The sequence below is a fragment of the Nomascus leucogenys genome, chromosome 8 (genome assembly GCF_006542625.1).
Source record: "Nomascus leucogenys isolate Asia chromosome 8, Asia_NLE_v1, whole genome shotgun sequence".
NCBI lineage: Eukaryota > Metazoa > Chordata > Mammalia > Primates > Hylobatidae > Nomascus > Nomascus leucogenys.
Window position 1 is genome coordinate 29,405,436 of NC_044388.1, and position 19,798 is coordinate 29,425,233.

A 19,798-nucleotide genomic window follows, 5' to 3' on the forward strand; every position below is an offset into this window, starting at 1 on the left:
ATTTGTCTTTTCAAGTAATCCAAGAACAGTTCTCATTTTATCTGAAACTCATTTAAGTGTTTTATTATAGCTATCAAATCCTACCTGAGTTTCTATGGTTGATTAAAAGTCTTAACATTTTTCAATTGTAGCTAATCAATCATGGTGTGAAGTCCATTCACTGTGTTACTTTGTTTTTCCTTCTAAACACTTTTACACTTCATTAATTAATTTCTGGTCTTGTAAGTGGTTTTATCCAAAGCTGAAGGCAGAGTAGACTAGAGTCAAGTAAAATGGGATTTGGATTGTATTTTTTGATTTGTATTTTTTGTTTTTTGTTTTATACCTTTCTACAATTTCAGTGTAAGATTGCACTGGCTTTATTATTATTATTATTATTATTATTGAGGTAGAGCCTCGCTCTGTGTCCTGGAGAGCAGTGGCACGATCTCAGTTCACTGCAACCTCCGCCTCTCGGGTTCAGGTGATTCTCCTACCTCAGCCTCCCAAGTACCTGGGACTACAGGTGTGCACCACCATGCCCAGCTAATTTTTGTATTTTTAGTAGAGATGGGGTTTCACCATGATGGCCAGGATGGTCTCAATCTCTTGACCTCGTGATCCACCCGCCTCGGCCTCCCAAATGCACTGGCTTTTTCAATGCCTCTAATATCCCACAGGTTAAAGATGAGCTCAATATCAGTTAAGGTCAGCCTCAATTCCAAAACTCCAGAAATAAGAAGGCATTTTCACATGCAAAAGCATTGGCATTGTTGGGGTTCACTGCAATTTGATCTTTGTGTTAAACTACTAACTCAGATTGAAGAGTATTTTTGCATCTTTTTCATAGTGGGAAGTGGCTCTACTCACATGTGCAAGGAATTTCTTATCCAGGGGGTATGTGCCTGCCCTATTATTCCACCAGTATCATTAAGGTGAGCTGTGTTTTATTTATATTACTTAATAATGTTTGAATAAAATTGTTGTAATGTCCTGGGTTCCATGGAAAGAGATTATGTGTGCATTTTGTCATATATACTCACTAAGATATGTCATGAACAGACTGTTATGTTTTCTTTATTAAATGAATAAAACTGTTTTATTAAAAAATTATACATATTGAAGGTAAACCCGTTTTGTTCAGAGTTTAAACGGATGGTATACCACAGATCAGCATGCAATGACTAGTAAAGCTCTTTTGCATATGAAATATAGCTACTTATAAGGACAAATAATGCACACAAAAGTTGATGGCTCATTTAGCAAGTGAGGATAATTGTTCTTGTGCTGATAATAAGGCACATAAACCACTTCATATATCATATCAAGATGACCTTTCAATTCATTTTTAGAAAGCATAAGACCTAAAAACTGTGGACTCCCTTTTTTTTTATGTGATCCTTTCCAAAGTCTCTAAGCTTCTAGTAAATGTTGTCCAAGTAACCCCATCTGAGAGATTCTTGAAAACACGAAGGTTTCTATTTATTTCCTTTATGTCGTGCCTAGTTGTTGCTATGCCTTGTCTGGTATTAAGATAAAAAACTTCAAAGCTAGTACTTATTTAAATGACCACATGACTTACTTATTATATAGTTATTTTGTGCTTATAGATTTTCCTATGCTATTTCAGTAACATAAGTTTTGGATCGCAGAGTCAATTTCATCTGATATATGCTGTTAGATTATTGCTACTCATACTATGATACATGCTACTTAGATTATGATATTATAATCACTCCAGGACACATTTTAAACTTTATATGAGTAAGATGAGATGACCAAATTAGGTATGTTTTATTAGCTTTATAGTAATCTGATAGCCCACCTCTTTTTGGAAATTAATTTTGTATTAACATAGAAATTAAAGCATATAATGGAACTATGAGCCAAGTTAACCAATTCTTCCATGGATTTGAAATATCTGACATTTAAGTTTTTCTCATAATAGAAACTTCGTCTTTAAGATTGTATAGCATTGTTGTGCAATGTCAGACTATAAGCTGAAAACAAGAACCTCACATTTTTATTTGTATAGAATTTGGATATCTAGTACCAAGAGGACAATCACTATTACTTATTATATTGTGTAGGATATTTATCTTAGTTCATTCTAGCCGCTGTAACAAAATATCACAAATGAATGGGTAAGAAACAATAGAAAGTTATTTCTCGGAGGCTAGGAAATCCAACATTAAGTCCTTAGCAGATTTGGTGTCTGGTGAAGCCCTCTCTGGCTCATAGTTGACACCTTCTCGCTGTGTCCTGACCTGGTAGAAGGGGCACGGATCTCGTTCAAGCCTCTCTTATGAGAGCATTAATCCCACTTATGAGGGCTCTGCCCCCATGACTTAATCACCTTCCAAAGACTTCACCTCCTAGTGTCATCACCTTGAAGTTAGTTTTATACCTTCAACACATGAATTTTGAAGAGGTAAAAATCATAATAATATTAGTTAATAGTTTTTAACTATTTATAAGAATGAGCTTCTATAAATTTAACAATGACTATCACCATGCCACAAAGAAAGAATTTCAGATGTTAGAGCTAGAGAAACTTAAAAAGTCACTTTCTTGGGCTTCTTATATAATTAAGGAAACCGAGGTACAGGGGAGAGAGGTAACCGAGTCTGTGCCTTTTTAAATAGATACCAGTTAACTAGGAGCTAGAAGCCAGGTCTTTCAACCACTAGTTTGAAGCACTATGTACTACAGTGTGCTATCTTGAAAATTTCTAATGCAATTTTTTTTTCATCAGGATCTTTTACCTGACACAAACATAATTGCAAACAGAATGGCACATCAACTAGCGCATAACCTTGGGATGCAGCATGACGAGTTCCCATGCACCTGTCCTTCAGGAAAATGCGTGATGGACAGTGATGGAAGGTGAGGTTCGAACAACGTACAGAATACACTTAAGTAATTCAGAAGTGGGCTGGGTGTGGTGGCTCATGCCTGTAATCCCAGCACTCTGGGAGGCCGAAGCGGGTGGATCACCTGAGGTCGGGAGTTCGAGACCAGCCTGGCCAACATGGAGAAACCCCATCTCTACTAAAAATACAAAATTAACCAGGCTGGTGGCGCATACCTGTAATCCCAGCTACTTGGGAGAAGAATTGCTTGAATTCAGGAGGCGGAGCTTGCAGAGAGCCGAGACCATGCGACTGCACTCCAGTCCGGGCAACAAGAGCAAAACTCCGTCTCAAAAAAAAAAAAAAGTTTCAAAAGTGGATTTTGAGTCAAAATCCATTATTGTAGGATATGTTGTAAAGCTATGGAATTTCCTAAAAAGTCTATTCCATAACTAGGCGTGGGAGTTTTCTTTCTGGGGCTAAATCTTGCCAACTGGTAGTGTCTCTCTCTAGTGATACCGTGAGAGAAATCCCAAAACTCTTTCTGGGTACATTGCAAAAGTACACCATGAACAATTAGTACCAATTGCTACCAAGGCAATTAGGGGAGAAATAGACTCTACATGCCTTGTTTTGTCATCTTTTCTATAAGCTATAATGTCTTCCTTCACATCTTTACTCAAACGTTATTCCCACCAATGATTTCCCTGGCCACCTGGTCTAGATCACCCATATATCCTGGCATTTCAACTCCCACTCCTTTTGTTTTTTGTCTTCTCTTTAGTACTTATTACTATCTAGCATATTCTCTGTTTCATGCGTTCAGCTTATTTATAACTTTACTCTTCTGCTGGAATATAAGCTAGTCCCACAAAGTCAGAGGGTTTTGTCTTTTTGGGTCACTGTTATAACACCACTGTACTAGAAAAGTCCCAAACACATATTAAACACTCCATAAACAGTTACAGAATAAATGAATATCCACCCTTCCCCATTGCACTGTGAATTACCAGGCAGTAAGGTCCTAAGTTTTGCACAACTTTGAATCCCTTCAGAGCAGGTATACATAAAGCGTTGTATATAGTAAGAAAAGTTTCTTGTTGATCAATGCTTCCACACATTGATTAAATGAAGTAAAGTGGCTAACACAACTAAATGTGATGACTGGCACAGAATAAGAACTCAGTAATTAATATTTAGCTTTACATTATTATTTACGTAATTGGTAATATTTTACAGAGTCCTAATATCTCAGTCTAATGTAATCAAGACTCTAAAGTCCTACTGTATTGAATTATTATGTCAATAATAATGTTAAGGAAGTCAAAAGAAAAGGAAGATGGAAGGGAGATAAATTTCAGGTTAAGAAGGATATCACATTCCTACGGATATGTATATTATTAAATAAACTGTTTGTCTTAACAAATTTATAGAGAACCACTTTGTGCCAGACACTGTGTTAACTAATGTTTATTTTTTTTAAATCACACATGATACAAATGTTGCTTTGAGATGCTTGTAATCTAGTAGGGATGATAAACAAGTACATAGGTTATTTCAAGAGGACCAAATTAAAGAGGATGTGGAAGCAGTAAACACAGGCAACCAGTCTATAATGTGGGCTTCAGGAAGGATATGCTGGAGGATCGATAGCCAAGATATTTTCACTAAAATAGCATGTGCTCGTTGTGTCTTAAAAAGATATTTTCTATAATAAAGAACCCAGTTGCTTCCCTGCTCTAAAAGTAAACATTTACATTTGTTCTTTCTAAATGCTTCATAAAATGCTCACAGCCGCTGTACCACTATGCATTGATATGATTAATCTTTATTTTTACCTCATTCTATCTCTAGCATTCCTGCACTGAAATTCAGTAAATGCAGCCAAAACCAATACCACCAGTACTTGAAGGATTATAAGCCAACATGCATGCTCAACATTCCATTTCTTTACAATTTTGATGATTTCCAATTTTGTGGAAACAAGAAGTTGGATGAGGGTGAAGAGTGTGACTGTGGCCCTGCTCAGGTATTTGCAAATGATGCTATCTTTAAATTGCAAAATTTATGATCAGGTAGAACCTAGGCAGGGATGTGGCCATTAATCAAACCAACCATGGTGTTCCTTGTAAAGCTTTTAAAAATTTTGCTTTCCATTTTTATTTTGATTTTATAAAACAAATTATTGGTGCAGTCTCATTCCAGGGCTTCTTATCAAGTCATGAAACATGTGTAATGATCTTGCTGGAGATCAGCACCATCACCTTTCCTTGTTTATGTGTAATTGGTTCTGCTTGTGACAAGGGCCCATAAGTGTTCTTAAGTCTGACGTCTCATGCAGAGTCAGAATCTGCTCTACAAAATCTCTTACTCAATCAAGTTTTATTAACTTATGAGGCTAGCCTGTATCACAGCTGGACAGTTCCTGTTAATAGAAAACTCTTTCTTAATAGAGCAGAAACCTTCTAATGTTTCATGTATTTATAGTAGTTGTGGTCTCTGGAGCATTTAGGAAAAGCCCTTGAGGCAAATTTTAAAGTAATTCTTAATATGCTTTTCCCCAACATAGAAGCTATTTCTTTCAAGAGCTTATCACATAGGTATGTGTTCTAGACAGCTGCCTCTGAAATTAATAAGTGCAGATGAATCACCAGGGGACATTGTTAAAATGTGAACTCAGATTCAGTAAGTATGGAGTGGTTCTGAGATTCTGTACACCTACCTAGCTGCAAGGTTACACTGATGTTGCTGGCCCAAGGACCACAATTTTAGTATCTACAGTCTAGATAATGCACACTACCAGGAGGTCTAGTAGGACAGCAGTTAGAGACTCCATAATCAGACTGGGGACAGTGACCTGTCCAAAGGTTCTAAGAATGTCTTCAAATGTCTCAGGTTAAATGCAAAGAGGCTCTTAATTTTAGAAAATGATCCTCCTGTCCATATGCATTCTTTGGAATGGTTCCATGGATTCATTCTAACACATGAGGTAACCTATCTGGCCACACTCCATTTTCTTTGAGGTTTTAATTTTGTTTGAGAAAATAGGGCATAAGTTACCATTTTGATGCTATTTAATGATACATTAAAAAATAAAAGTCAGCCTGAAATAATGGGCAGCTTGAGCAAAAGGTAAAATCAGATATTCAGCAGTTGAATAGTCTCACATCACACTTCAGTACAGGGAAGCAGTAAGACCCTTCAAGGAAATGGAGATCATTAGGATAATTGAAGATGATAAATGTTGGACTCTCTGTCAGTGAGAATCCATTACCTGTAGTGTACCAAACAGCATGAGAGAAGGAGAAATAGTAAAAGTCCCAAATACCAGTTCTAAACAGTAATCTTCATGTATGCACCACAGCCAACAACCATGCATTAGTGTTTAACTCTAACAGAATCCACAGAAGCACAACTAATTAATTCTTCAAACAGGAGTCAAAGTACATACCAATTTCTCATCTCTCTTTTGTGGTTATTGCCAGGAGTGTACTAATCCTTGCTGTGATGCACACACATGTATACTGAAGCCAGGATTTACTTGTGCAGAAGGAGAATGCTGTGAATCTTGTCAGGTAAGGTCGTGTGCCAGGAGAAGGTTTTTTTTTTCAGTTTAAGAATATGTAGGATCCAAGAGTTATTTAACCACTGGACAGCCCTGCACCACTGACTCTAGAATGAAGCTAGGCTTGCAAGTACCCAACAGAGATTCTTGTGAGATGCTCCAACATCTGAGCATTGGGCTGTGCTATGGCCTGAGTAGTGGAGAAACATCAAGTAGCAATTGGAGGTTTAGGAGGGAAGTCACATGACCAGCTCTATTCTTGCTCCTTTGTAAATAATCACCAATCGGTTTAACCTCATCTGGGAGGATAGTTGAAATCTCAAGGGTGAGCTAAAAGGGAAAGGGGTTATATTAGCATTGGAAAGTGCTAGTGGCTAGTAAGTGGAGAAACGTTCCTGAGGAAGACAACCAGAAACCCCAGTGGCTCCGTCCAAGAGTTTATTGACACTTCTTTCACTCAACTTTATTGTGAATTCACAAATAAAACAAACATATCTTATGCATCTTCAAATTCATCCAGAACCCAGCATAATTAAGTTCATATTGAATGGCTGAATGAGAGAATATCTCTATGCAGTTCCCTCCAGCAGTGAAGGCAAGGGTATTTTTCTCCAGTACATATGTAGGAATCTGATTTATTGGGACTGGAGATTTCCTCATTATAAGCAGGGGTTCCCAGTTTGAGGTGGGTAGGGGGTAGGCAGGGTATGTACTGGATCCCTTGGAACAAAGAAAAGACAAGATAAATGAGAACACCTGCCCGTTTCTTCATTTGATGTATATCCCAACTCTCCCTAAGGCTGTTCTAATACCAGCTTTCAAAAACATCATTTTGTCATTCTTAAAATCACATGAGTGCCAACACACTTACAAATGATAATGATTCTTGGTGGAATGGAGAAGGAAGCTATGATCCATCCTTAAAACCTTTCTTAGATGAATGGGTCAACTTTCTGTCTACTTATGAAACCTTATCTACCTAAATGTATCCAGGATTTAGTCTCTTTGTTTTTCCTCAACAGATAAAAAAAGCAGGGTCCATATGCAGACCGGCGAAAGATGAATGTGATTTTCCTGAGATGTGCACTGGCCACTTGCCTGCATGTCCTAAGGACCAGTTCAGAGTCAATGGATTTCCTTGCAAGAACTCAGAAGGCTACTGTTTCATGGGGAAATGTCCAACTCGTGAGGATCAGTGCTCTGAACTATTTGATGATGGTGAGAGATAATCACAGTGAAGTATTCACACAGATGGTGGCCTGTATTGCTCTGTTATTGCCCTGTAGGAATTGGGTCAAGATCAGATATAATGTCATTTGTGGCGTTATTCCAAGATATTGCTTAGCATTTCTCTGGATATTACCTGTCATATTAGTTGATCTTAAGTCTAATATTAACTATCTCAGTATATGAGCTATGTATATTTGTTACTGTTTTATATCTCCAGCCTAAAATATTCTCCTGAGGCAATAGGATAGTTTTTAAATAATTTATTCCATTCTACTTCACTATGACATGATTCTGAAAGTTTAATTACATTAGAAAAATAAGGTCTTTATGATTCATGATAGTCATGCTTTTATTGTTTTACTTTTATACCATTTTTTACCCCAGAGGCAATAGAGAGTCAGGATATCTGCTACAAGATGAATACAAAAGGAAATAAATTTGGATACTGCAAAAACAAGGAAAACAGATTTCTTCCCTGTGAGGAGAAGTAAGTGCCCTGTGGAAAAAAAGTAATTTGCCTTCTTACAGCACTTTGTCAAAATCAGAATGGCTCCTGTCCCCAGACCTGTTAACCTCTTTTTACTGAGACCAGGAGAAGAGGGAAATAAGAAGGAAATTTTGGTGTCCTGATCAAAATTATGCTAATTCAAATTACTAATAAAAAAATTCCCCTGTAAACTTAAGCCAGTATTGATTTGTGGGGTTCACAGGGAAATCCAAAAGAAATAATATCATTTTACATTTTTTACGGACTCATCTCAGTTCCCAGGGCCAAGACTTTGCTCAGTGGTTTTCTCTGCCCATTCCAGCCTCCTTAACTTGGTGAGAAACCTGGAACTAGAAAAAGAGTGACCGGGAGGCTTCATTGCCAGCCTAGTTTCAAAAACTGTATTTCTAGTTCCAAGTTTGAATATTCTCTCTTTCCTTCAGAGATGTCAGATGTGGAAAGATCTACTGCACTGGAGGGGAGCTTTCCTCTCTCCTTGGAGAAGACAAGACCTATCACCTTAAGGATCCCCTGCAGAATGCTACTGTCAAATGCAAAACCATTTTTTTATACCATGATTCTACAGACATTGGCCTGGTGGCGTCAGGAACCAAATGTGGAGATGGAATGGTAAGACAAAAGCCCTTTGTTTTATTAAAACTTCTTAGTTCAATCCTTTAAAAACATTACTGGATACTGTAATTGGTTCCAAAGAGGTCTAGATATGGAAAAGGAAAAAAATATTGACAAGTATTTTTTTAATGAGGAGCAGAGTAGCAATAACACTGTAATAAACATCCATTTTGCCTAATTTTAGTCATGCCAAATGACACATAATTGTTACAAATGTTCTTAATTAGTAAAACTTACAGTGGATATCTAATGAAATTATAGACATGGATTTTTCTAATTAATGTGACTATAAAGTAGCCTTACATCTTCATTTATTTTATTCATTCACTCATATTTACTAGCCATATACTATGACTGTATTCACTCATATTTACTAGCCATATACTATGACTGTACACTAAAGGTAAGCATACATGAGAATTTCATACATTAAATATTAAATGATTACAGTTCAACAAATTGCTTTCTTAGTGGTGTGACCAATGTACATTGATGTCTAAAGGAAAAGTGGCTGACTTTGCTCAGAGAAGATGAAATGGCATCTTAAATGAGTAACATTTCAGCTTTTACTTGAACATTTTAACACACAGGAAATGGGAGAAGACATTTTAGCAAAAAATGCCTGCACAATATGTAAAGGTACAAAGTGTATGGCATAATTCAGATAACCAGCAATTTCAGAGTGGCTTGACCTTTGGGTTAAATGGCAAAAGATGAAATTGAAGAGAAGACAGAATGGGGCTAAATTGAAAAGAGTTTTTTATGGCAAGATGACAATATTAGAATGCATACTCTAAACAATAGCTGGCTTATAAAGAATATATGGAAAACACATGACATTTTACCCCTAAAATCAGCTATTTGAAACTGAGTAGTTTCTCTATGTGATATGTCTTCCCTTCTCTCTCTACACTATCACCAAAAATATTACAGTGACATTTGTACAGTGTGATAGAGAAATACATTGGAAAACCAAAGTTCAGAATGTAAAAAAAAGAACTAGAACTAAATATTTAATAGAGACTTACGTTTTGAGTCTATATATTTAACTATCCTACTTCCCATTAAAATCATTAAATGAATATCAACATGCTAAGAAATCTATGTTTGTGAAAATTAAGGTATGTATGCTAACCACAAGCTAAAAATTTCAAAGATATTCAACATGACAAAGTGTGAAGCCTCAGGTTGAAGAAAATACCAAAAGATTTGCTATTCACCTCAGATATGAAAAACCAGCCTGCGATACTTTAAGAGTGGCAAGGACTGAAGAAAGGGGCTGTTAGAAAGGCAGTTGTGAAGGAATCCATCTCCATCTCCTAAGTACATTGTGACAATGTACTCCGCATAGAGAGCTTATTCCTTCAAGAGAAGGCTTAGGGCAGAAGTACATCCATCACAGTGGTGCCAGTTCTTCAGCCAAATTCTAATGAGGAAATTCATGCATAGTTAATGCCAGTCTATGTAGGTATCACAATGATGTGAGTGAAAAAAAATCTTTTTGGCATTGATATGCTATTTTTAGACTATGAGCTATGGGACCTTATTCAAATCCGTTGTTTTAGCAGGGCTTCTCTAAAACCAAAGGACAAGAAAAGGAGTAGGCTAACGAGACGGAAAACATTTTGGTAATAATTGCCCCACTCCAACCAAACAGCAGGGAAAAATTCTGTGGTCTGACTCCTCCTACATCAGCAAGGATCAAGTGGGAAGCCTAGACTTCCATTTTCTTCCAGCTCTAACAGATGCCCTGGCTCCAGACAGGGTTTTAGTGGAGGCTTATGGGGAGTCAGGACATTCACCACAACTCAGTGGTGATGAATTCTTCCAACCCCAGTGTCATGAAAGTATGTGAGGAAGCTGGGTTTCCACCCCAGCTGGCATGAGTGAGGCAGTGATTCTCTTCCATAACAGGAATGGTTTTAGAGAAGATCTGCTAAAACAACAGATTTGAAGAAGATCCTACAGCTCATAGTCCCCAGAGTATCCAGAATACAAATGAGTCACTCTTCAAACAACGAACCAGGGAAATCTCAATTGAAATGACAAAAGACAATCTCTAGATGCAACAACAAGGTGACACATATGTTGAATTACCTGACAAGGAATTTAAAGCAGCCTTTATAAAAATGCTTCAGTGAACAATTATGCACACACTTGCAATAAATGAAAAAAGTAGAAGGTCTCAGCAAAATAACAAACTTCCAGAAAAGATGTATAAAATATAAGAGCCAAATGGAAATTTTAGAACTGAAAAATTACAATGCTGGAATAAAAAAATTCAGTGAATGAGTTCAACAGAAGAATGGAGGGAACAGAAGAAAGAGTCAATGAATGTAAAGAAAAAAATAAAAATTACTCAATCCCAATTGCCATTTCAAGTAAAGGTGAATGTAAGGTGAAACAGGAGCAAAGATGACTCTTGTTATGTTTTAGCAAAGAGACTGGTAGCATTTTGCCCCTGCTCTAGAGATTTGTGGAACTGTGAACTGAAGAGAGATGATTTAGGGTATCTGGTGGAAGAAATTTCTAAGCAGCAAAGCATTCAATAGGTGACTTGGGTGCTGTTAAAGGCATTCAGTTTTATAAGGGAAGCAGAGCATAAAAGTCCAAAAAATTTGCAGCCTGACAATGTGATAGAAAAGAAAAACCCATTTTCTGAGGAGAAATTGAAGCTGGCTGCAGATATCTGCATAAGTAATGAGAATCCAAATGCTAATCCCAAAGACAATGGGAAAAATGTCTCCAGAGCACGTCACAGGTCTTCGTGGCAGCCCCTCCTATCACAGGCCCAGAGGCCTAGGAGAAAATGGTTTAGTGGGCCAGGCCCAGGGTCCCCGTGCTGTGTGCTGTGTGCAGTCTAGGGACTTGGTGCCCTGAGTCCCAGCCACTCCAGCTGGGACTAAAAGGCTCCAAGGTACAGCTTGGGCTGTTGCTTCAGAGGATGGAAGCCCCAGACCTTGGCAGCCTCCATGTGGTGTTGAGACTGCAGGTGCACAGAAGTCAAGAATTGAGGTTTGGGAACCTCAGCCTAGATTTCAGAAGATGTATGGAAATGCCTGGATGCCCAGGCAAAAGTTTGCTGCAGGGGCAGGGCCCTCATGGAGAATCTTTGCTAGGGCAGTGTAGATGGGAAATGTAGGGTAGGATCCCCCACACAGAGTCCTTGCTGAGGCACTGCCTAGTGGAGCTGTAAGAAGAGGGCCAATGTCCTCCAGATCCCGGAATGGTAGATCTACCCACAGCTTGCACTGTGCACCTGGAAAAGCTGCAAACACTCAATGCCAGCCCATGGAAGCAGCCAGAAGGGAGGCTGTACCCTGCAAAACCACAGAGGCAGAGCTGCTCAAGACTACAGGAATCCACCTCTTGCATCAGTGTGATCTGGATGTGAGACATGGAATCAAAGGAGATCATTTTGGAGCTTTAAGATTTGACTGCCCTACTGGATTCAGACTTGCATGGGGCCTATTAGCCCCTTTGTTTTGGCCAATTTCTCCCATTTGGAATGGCTGTATTCATCCAATGCCTGTACCCCCATTGTATCCAGGAAGTAAGTAACTTGCTTTTTGATTTTACAGGATTTTAGGTGGAAGGGCCTTGCCTTGTATTGAATGAGACTTTGGACTGTGGACTTCTGAGTTAATGCTGAAATGAGTTAAGACTCTGGGGGACTGTTGGGAAGGCATGATTGGTTTTAAAATGTGAGGACATGAGATTTGGGAGGGGCCAGGGACGGAATGATGTGGTTTGGCTGTGTCTCCACCCAAACCTCATCCTGAATTCCCACACTTTGTGGGAGGGACCCACTGGGAGGTAAGTGAATCATGAGAGCAGGTCTTTTCCATGCTGTTCTCCTGATAGTAAGTCTCATGAGATCTGATGGTTATTATAAGGGGGTATTTTCCTGCACAAGCTCTCTCTTTGCCTGCTGCCATCCATGTAAGATGTGACTTGCTCCTCCTTGCTTTCCACCAAGATTACGAGACTTCCCCAGCCATGTGGAACTGTAAGTTCAATTAAATCTCTTTCTTTTGTAAATTGCCCAGTCTCATGTATGTCTTTATCAGCAGCATGAAAACGAACTAATACAATGTCGAAAGATTTCCTCTTTTATCAAGAAAAATTTTTTGAATGAAATTTTAAAAGATATTAAACCTATATAAAAAAGTATAATTTGAGATCAAAGAGCATTGCCTTCAAAATACAAAACATGATTACTGGTTTATATGTAATGTGGGCAGTAAACCACTGAATGGATATTACAAAAAAAAAATCAGTAAGTTAGAAGCTAAACTTCTTAACACAATAACATAAAGGAATGTTAAAACTCAAAGAAAATAAATAAAACCAGGAAATAGAGTTCTAAAAAATTCATTACAGATTTAGTATGAATTCTAAATTTAAAAAAACAGGAAAGAGGTGAAAATATAATTAATGAAATAATCATAATGTGTCCCTAATCTGAAGAATGTATGAAAAAATTCACTTAGTACCAGGAAAAATTTATAGAAAGAGATGAAGGCTTTTACTTACCCTCATGCCTTGAATGTCAAAAATAAAGAATACATGCCATAAGCACAAAAGAGAAAAGGTCATTAATTTGCGACAGAAAGAGATATCAGGTTACCATAATACTTCTCTGCAACAAGTATCCAGAAGACAATGGAGCAACATCTACAGAGCTTTGGGGAACATAATCGTTGGGACCCTAAAACTATATTTACAGCTAAGTTTTTATTCAGACAGAAAAGCAATACAATGACACTCTCACACATATTATAACTAATAAAATATATTGTAATATACAGACTGCACCTATTTTTCGAAAAGAAAAATAGTCAAGAATGTATTCCAGCCAAGAGAGAAATAAATTTAAATTTAGAAGGTAAAATAAGGAGATAGGATACGAAAGAAATGATTGCAAGCAACAAAATCCATAAGACTTTTGAGTAAATTCTAGTTATTAATTATAATATTTTTATTACAGTGATGTAAAAAATCTCAGGAATAATAAATAATTTTGACAATGTAGTATCTGATTTACTCAATCAAAAACTTGAATTGAGAGAAAGAGGAAAGAAGTAAAAACATGATAAATTTCTTATCTTACAGAAGGAGAAGTTAATGTTGATTTTTTCTTGAAAATGATAGAATTATTTAGATTCAAATATATTAATGTAAACCAAATCAATCTTTAGAAATTAGCATATATAGCTTTCAAATTAGAGAAAACAATAGCTGAATAAAAGTGATAAATATAGTAAAAGGTAAGCTACAATGTCTAATGTTGGAAATCAAGTAAATAAAATGAAAGGAGTAAGAGTATATATATCACTTATTCCAATAAATATAGATGTATTAAGTTCTCCCTACAGAAAATGTAAATATAATCTTTGAACTGGTGGCAATAAATGAATGTTTAATTATAAATAAAATTTAAAATAACATTTAAAAATTAAATAAATTGAGTAAGGATGAATCAGGCAAAGACCAAAAATAACAAAACCAATAATATTTTGGTGATCAAATTTACCAAGAGAAAGGAAAATTTAAAGCAAAAATATTAAACACAAATAAGATTAATTGATATTAATAAAATGACCATCAATTGTGATATAATAAACATACATTGCTAAACCAAATCAAAAGAAAAACTTCACTGAAACAAAAGAAACTGTTGCAGTTACAGTTGTAGAATCTTTGACAGATTAACGCTGAAGTAATTACTCAGAACATAAACATTTTAATAACTAATGAGTTTAAAATATTTCTTTGCATGTATAGTACACACCTCAATCATCTATAGAGGATTTCTCTATCCACAGAAGATACTACATGTGGAATTTTACAGTAGGAAAAATTACATAACTTATAATTAAATCATGTAAATTGAAATTTTTCATGTGTAAATTGCATGCAAAATTGTGCACTTCACATGCATTACATGAAATTACAATTTCACATCAATTGTAAGTCATTTTAATTCACGCTTGGTTACTTCATTTCTAGGTGTGCAACAATGGTGAATGTCTAAACACGGAAAAGGTCTATATCTCAACCAATTGCCCCTCTCAGTGCCATGAAAATCCTGTAAGATATGACTGCTTTTAAAATTAATGTCTTATCAGCCATATATTTACTTTATTCCCCAGCCTATATGTGCATGTATATGTATGTATATATGTATGTTTGCTGCTTTCTAAATCAAATATATATTTGGGATTCATTTTTTCATGTGTTATCAACAAAATTTATCCAAGGAGCCAAACCACATATTATTATACACATATATAGCCAGTATTACAAGTAATGCTTTCATTATTGTACTGGTTATCTAGAAATTCAGTGATTCGTGTAGGTATAAAGTTTAAATCTGATGTTTAAAGTTGAATCTATTGCAACATATCTTATAGTTAAATTACACCAAAGTCAAGTTAAGCTTTTGAGAAAATCAGCAAACATTGTATATTTTTTACAAAATAATATATTAATTAACACTAATACCAGCAATTACTAACAGTTTGTGCCTAACATCGCTCATAAGCTGGGTTAATCAGTAACACTTATATAGTAATATACACACACACACATATATATATCAGGTTTCCATATTTATCATATATATCATATATTTATCTGGAAAGATAAACCATGCTGTCTTGTTCATCTGCCTTTGAATTTGTCAGTATCATTCTCTTATTCAAAGGCCGTTTTCAAAGATGGCTGCTTCTTGTATTTTGTTTACGTATTTTTACGCATCATTGATTTTGTTAGGCAGTTTAATGAATACAAAGTTCGTGCTTGCTTGTGCTTGTGTGCATGTATGTTTGATGTAGAGATAGCACTAAAGTAAGTGAGTTGCAGAACACAACTTATATCAGTCATTTGAGAAAATATCATTGACTGCTCTTCCAGGTGGATGGCCATGGACTCCAGTGCCACTGTGAGGAAGGACAGCCACCTGTAGCCTGTGAAGAAACCTTAAATGTTACCAGTGAGCATCCTAAACCAAAATCTTTCATATATCAAAAGCCTACCCAGCGAAAAAAGTTTTTCTTATTTTTCAAGCCTGCTACTTATTTGCTGTGTTTTGATATGGATTTGTATGGTCTTCATATTATTGTGCATGAATACCCAAATTGATTTTACTGCAATTACCTTTTACAGCAATTCCCTTTTACAGCCAATGTAGTCTCTTGTAGCTAAATTAAATTTTCTTAGGTCTTTCACAAACCCTCAACACACAAGGGCTTTTCTATAGTTATTAACTGACAATCAAAACTCTTCCTGATGATTGTGGTTCCCTTAAATATAACGGAATATTGGGTGGAGTGTCAGTTGCAAATACAAATGATAATTTGTATAATGTTTGGGCTTTTTACTTTACTTAAAAATAATTGAGAGGAAAGGAGAATCGAAGTCCTATAGAAAGGAATAAGGAGCATTGTAACAGCTCCATTAAATGTTAATATTCCACTGTTTTACAACTGATACCCTCGATGAAGCCCATGTTTCTTCATGTTGCAGATATCACCATCTTGGTTGTTGTGCTTGTCCTGGTTATTGTCGGTATCGGAGTTCTCATACTATTAGTTCGTTACCGAAAATGTGTCAAGTTGAAGCAAGTTCAGAGGTACATTTACGTTTTTCTATGTGTTGAAGGGAATTGTTACTGAGAATATATAAGCTTTGTAGTTACAGAGGATATTCGATGGGGGGAATTATAAGCTTCTTACTGAAGATCAGGTAACAACAGTAGTAACTCAAGCTTTTATGTACTTGCTCATATGCAGATATTAACATCAATGATTCCCAAACTTTGCGCACATTGAAATCACCAACAGGTCTTTCAAAAAATATTGATGTGAGTTGAAGACATTTGTTATTGGGTATAACTTGAGCATCAGTATTTTAAAAATCTTGTAGATGATTTAATTTTAGCCATAAATGTATCCCATAGTTTGTTTATCCCATAATTTCTGATTCTTCCCACATCAAGAATCAGGTGACATCACTGAAGATTGTATAAGTATTAAGTTGATAATTAGACAATATAAAAAGCATTATTTCAATATATTTAACATTGCAATGAAATGGAAATTTTTGAAATATAAAAATTACTAAAGCTTACTCATGAAGAAATAAATAACCTGAATAGCCCTATATCTAATAAATTAGTTGTTCAATTTCCTTCTTGAAAGCCCACCTATAGAAACCCTGGGAGTGGAGAACAAAGGATACTTTGGTGATGAGCAGCAGATAAGGACTGAGCCAATCCTGCCAGAAATTCATTTCCTAAATGTAAGAAACTTCCATTTGCAACAGTTAATTTATTGATTTTTTTTAAGTAGCTGCATATGTTTAAAGTAGAACCCCTCCTAGGCTAAGTGACATGGGAAGTGCAGAGGAGCAATTTAACATGGTTCCACACACATGAAGCTTTGAATCTACATGTAGGGAAAGAAAAGAGGGCAGGATTCAAAACAAATATGGAACAATAACCAAGATACTATATCAGAGCAGAATATATTTGTTGAATAAAATATTAATTTGTGCACTACTGGAAAAATTTATAAGCATAAACCACATTATGGGCCACAAAGCAAGTCTTAACAAACTTAAAAGAATTGAGCTGGGCGCAGTGGCTCACGCCTGTAATCCCTACACTTTTGGAGGCCGAGACGGGCAGATTACCTGAATTTGAGATGAACCTGGCCAACATGGGAAACCCCGTCTTTACTAAAAATATAAAGAATAAAAAACAAGAAAGAAAAGAATTGTAGCCACACAAAATATATTCTCAGAATTAAATTACAATAGAAGTAAGTAATGGAAAGAAACTACTAATTAGAAAATTTCTCAGTTGAAAATTAGGTAACGAATTCTAAGGAACTTAACTTTCAAAGGAATAATCAAAAGGGAAATTAGAAAGTATTTTAACCTGAATGAAAATTAAATACCACGTGCCAAAACATGCGGGTGTAGTAAAGTCGGTAGAGGAAAATTTATAGCACTTATCTGCTTATGTTTGAAAAGAAGAAAAATGAAAGATCAATGACCTCAGCTTTTACTTTAAGAAACTAGAGAAAATAAAGACAATGAAGCCCAATACATGCAGAGAAAAAGAAAAAGTAAATATCAGCTTGGTCACTAATGAAATAGAAAGCAGAAAAATAACAAAGAAAATGTATTTTGAGAAGATTAATAAATTTTATAAGCCTCCAGCCAGTCTAACTAGTTAGTACTTATTATTAACATCGAGAATCAGAAAGGCAACATCAATGAAGATACTATAAATATTAAGTTGATAATTAGAAAGTATTATGAAAAACCTTATTTTAATAGATTTGACAGTGCAATGAAATGGAAATTTTTGAAAGATAAAAATTACTAAAGCTTACTCATGAAAAACAGATAACCTGAATAGCTCAAGTTAAATTTGTAGTAAAAACCTTTCCACAAACAAAAAAAAATTTGACCCATATGGCTCTACTGGTGAATTCTGTTTAAAAATTCATGAACACATAACACCAATTCTACACAAACTTTTCCTGATAATTGGAAAGAGGGGGGAAATTCCCAATTTATTTTATGAGGCCAATATTTCTCTGACACCTACCTATAAAAGTCCTTACAAGAAGAAAGCACTACTAACTAATACACTAACAAATATAGGTGCATGAACTATTATTAGATTTTAGCCAACTGAATCTCATGATAAATGATAATGCATCATGATCATATATAGAGGATAATGAATCATTATCAAGTATTACTTCAATAATGCAAAGAAACTTTAACATTCAAAAAAGCAATGAGGCTAAATTACTGTATTATCAGTGAAAGTGTAAAATCATATGATCATATCAATAGATGCAGATAAATTATTTGAAATAACTATATCTATTCCTGAGAAAATTCAGTAAACTAGGAATGTAAGCAATATATGAAGATCTAAGAAAAATGTTGAAAATCCTGCAGAAGTCCCTGCAAATCACAGCTTGTTCAATAATTGTAGCAACAGCTATAATTTCCAATACATTCAGCTCACTTAAAAAACTGTTAGAATGGTGATCATTAAAAAGTCAGGAAACAACAGGTGCTGGAGAGGATGGAGAGAAATAGGAACACTTTTACATTGTTGGTGGGAGTGTAAATTAGTTCAACCATTGTGGAAGACAGTGTGGCGATTCCTCAAGGATCTAGAACTAGAAATACCATTTGACCCAGCAATCCCATTACTGGGTATATACCTAAAGGATTGTAAATCATTCTACTATAAAGACACATGCACACGTACGTTTACTGAAGCACTATTCACAATAGCAAAGACTTGGAACCACCCCAAATGTCCATCAATGATAGACTGGATAAAGAAAACGTGGCATATATATACCACGGAATACTATGCAGCCATAAAAAAGGATGAGTTCATGTCCTTTGCAGGGACATGGATAAAGCTGGAAACCATCATTCACAGCAAACTATCACAGGAACAGAAAACCAAACACCACATGTTCTCACTCATAAGTGGGAGTTGAACGATGAGAACACATGGACCCAGTGAGGGAAACATCAAACACTCGGGCCTGTTGGGGGATGGGGGACAAGGGGAGGGACAGCATTAGGAGAAATACCTAATGTAGGTGACAGGTTGATGGGTGCAGCAAACCACCATGCCACGTGTATACCTAGGTAATAAACCTGCACGTTCTGCACAGGTACCCCGGAACTTCAAGTATAAAAATAAAATAAAATAAAATAAATAAAAAAACTGAGTGTCCAGGCACAGTGGCTCACAGCTATAATTCTAGCACTTCGAGAGGCCAAGGCAAGAGAGTAATTTGAGGCCAGGAGTTCTAGACCAGGCTGAGTAATATGTCAAGCCTTTGTCTATATAAAAAAAGAAAAATAACCAAGCATAATGGTGCACACCTGTAGTCCCTAGCTACACGGGAGACTGAGGCACCAAGAACCTCTGGAGCCAAGAATTTCCAAACTGCAATGAGCTATGATCATGCCACTGCATTCCAACCTGGGCTACATAGT

The 19,798-nt window shown here is 36.1% G+C and overlaps 1 protein-coding gene across 1 annotated transcript in view; it reads left to right on the forward strand.

Moving 5' to 3' along the window:
- Nucleotides 1-19,798, forward strand: part of ADAM7 (ADAM metallopeptidase domain 7) — a 61,360-nt gene that overhangs the window by 36,935 nt on the left and 4,627 nt on the right. Inside the window, exons 10-20 of the mRNA XM_003272881.3 lie at nucleotides 830-914; nucleotides 2,735-2,865; nucleotides 4,686-4,860; nucleotides 6,317-6,406; nucleotides 7,419-7,614; nucleotides 8,011-8,113; nucleotides 8,557-8,743; nucleotides 14,759-14,839; nucleotides 15,665-15,743; nucleotides 16,277-16,382; nucleotides 16,951-17,050. Coding sequence (XP_003272929.2) covers nucleotides 830-914; nucleotides 2,735-2,865; nucleotides 4,686-4,860; nucleotides 6,317-6,406; nucleotides 7,419-7,614; nucleotides 8,011-8,113; nucleotides 8,557-8,743; nucleotides 14,759-14,839; nucleotides 15,665-15,743; nucleotides 16,277-16,382; nucleotides 16,951-17,050 — 1,333 coding nt within the window. The remainder of the gene's footprint in view (nucleotides 1-829; nucleotides 915-2,734; nucleotides 2,866-4,685; nucleotides 4,861-6,316; nucleotides 6,407-7,418; nucleotides 7,615-8,010; nucleotides 8,114-8,556; nucleotides 8,744-14,758; nucleotides 14,840-15,664; nucleotides 15,744-16,276; nucleotides 16,383-16,950; nucleotides 17,051-19,798) is intronic.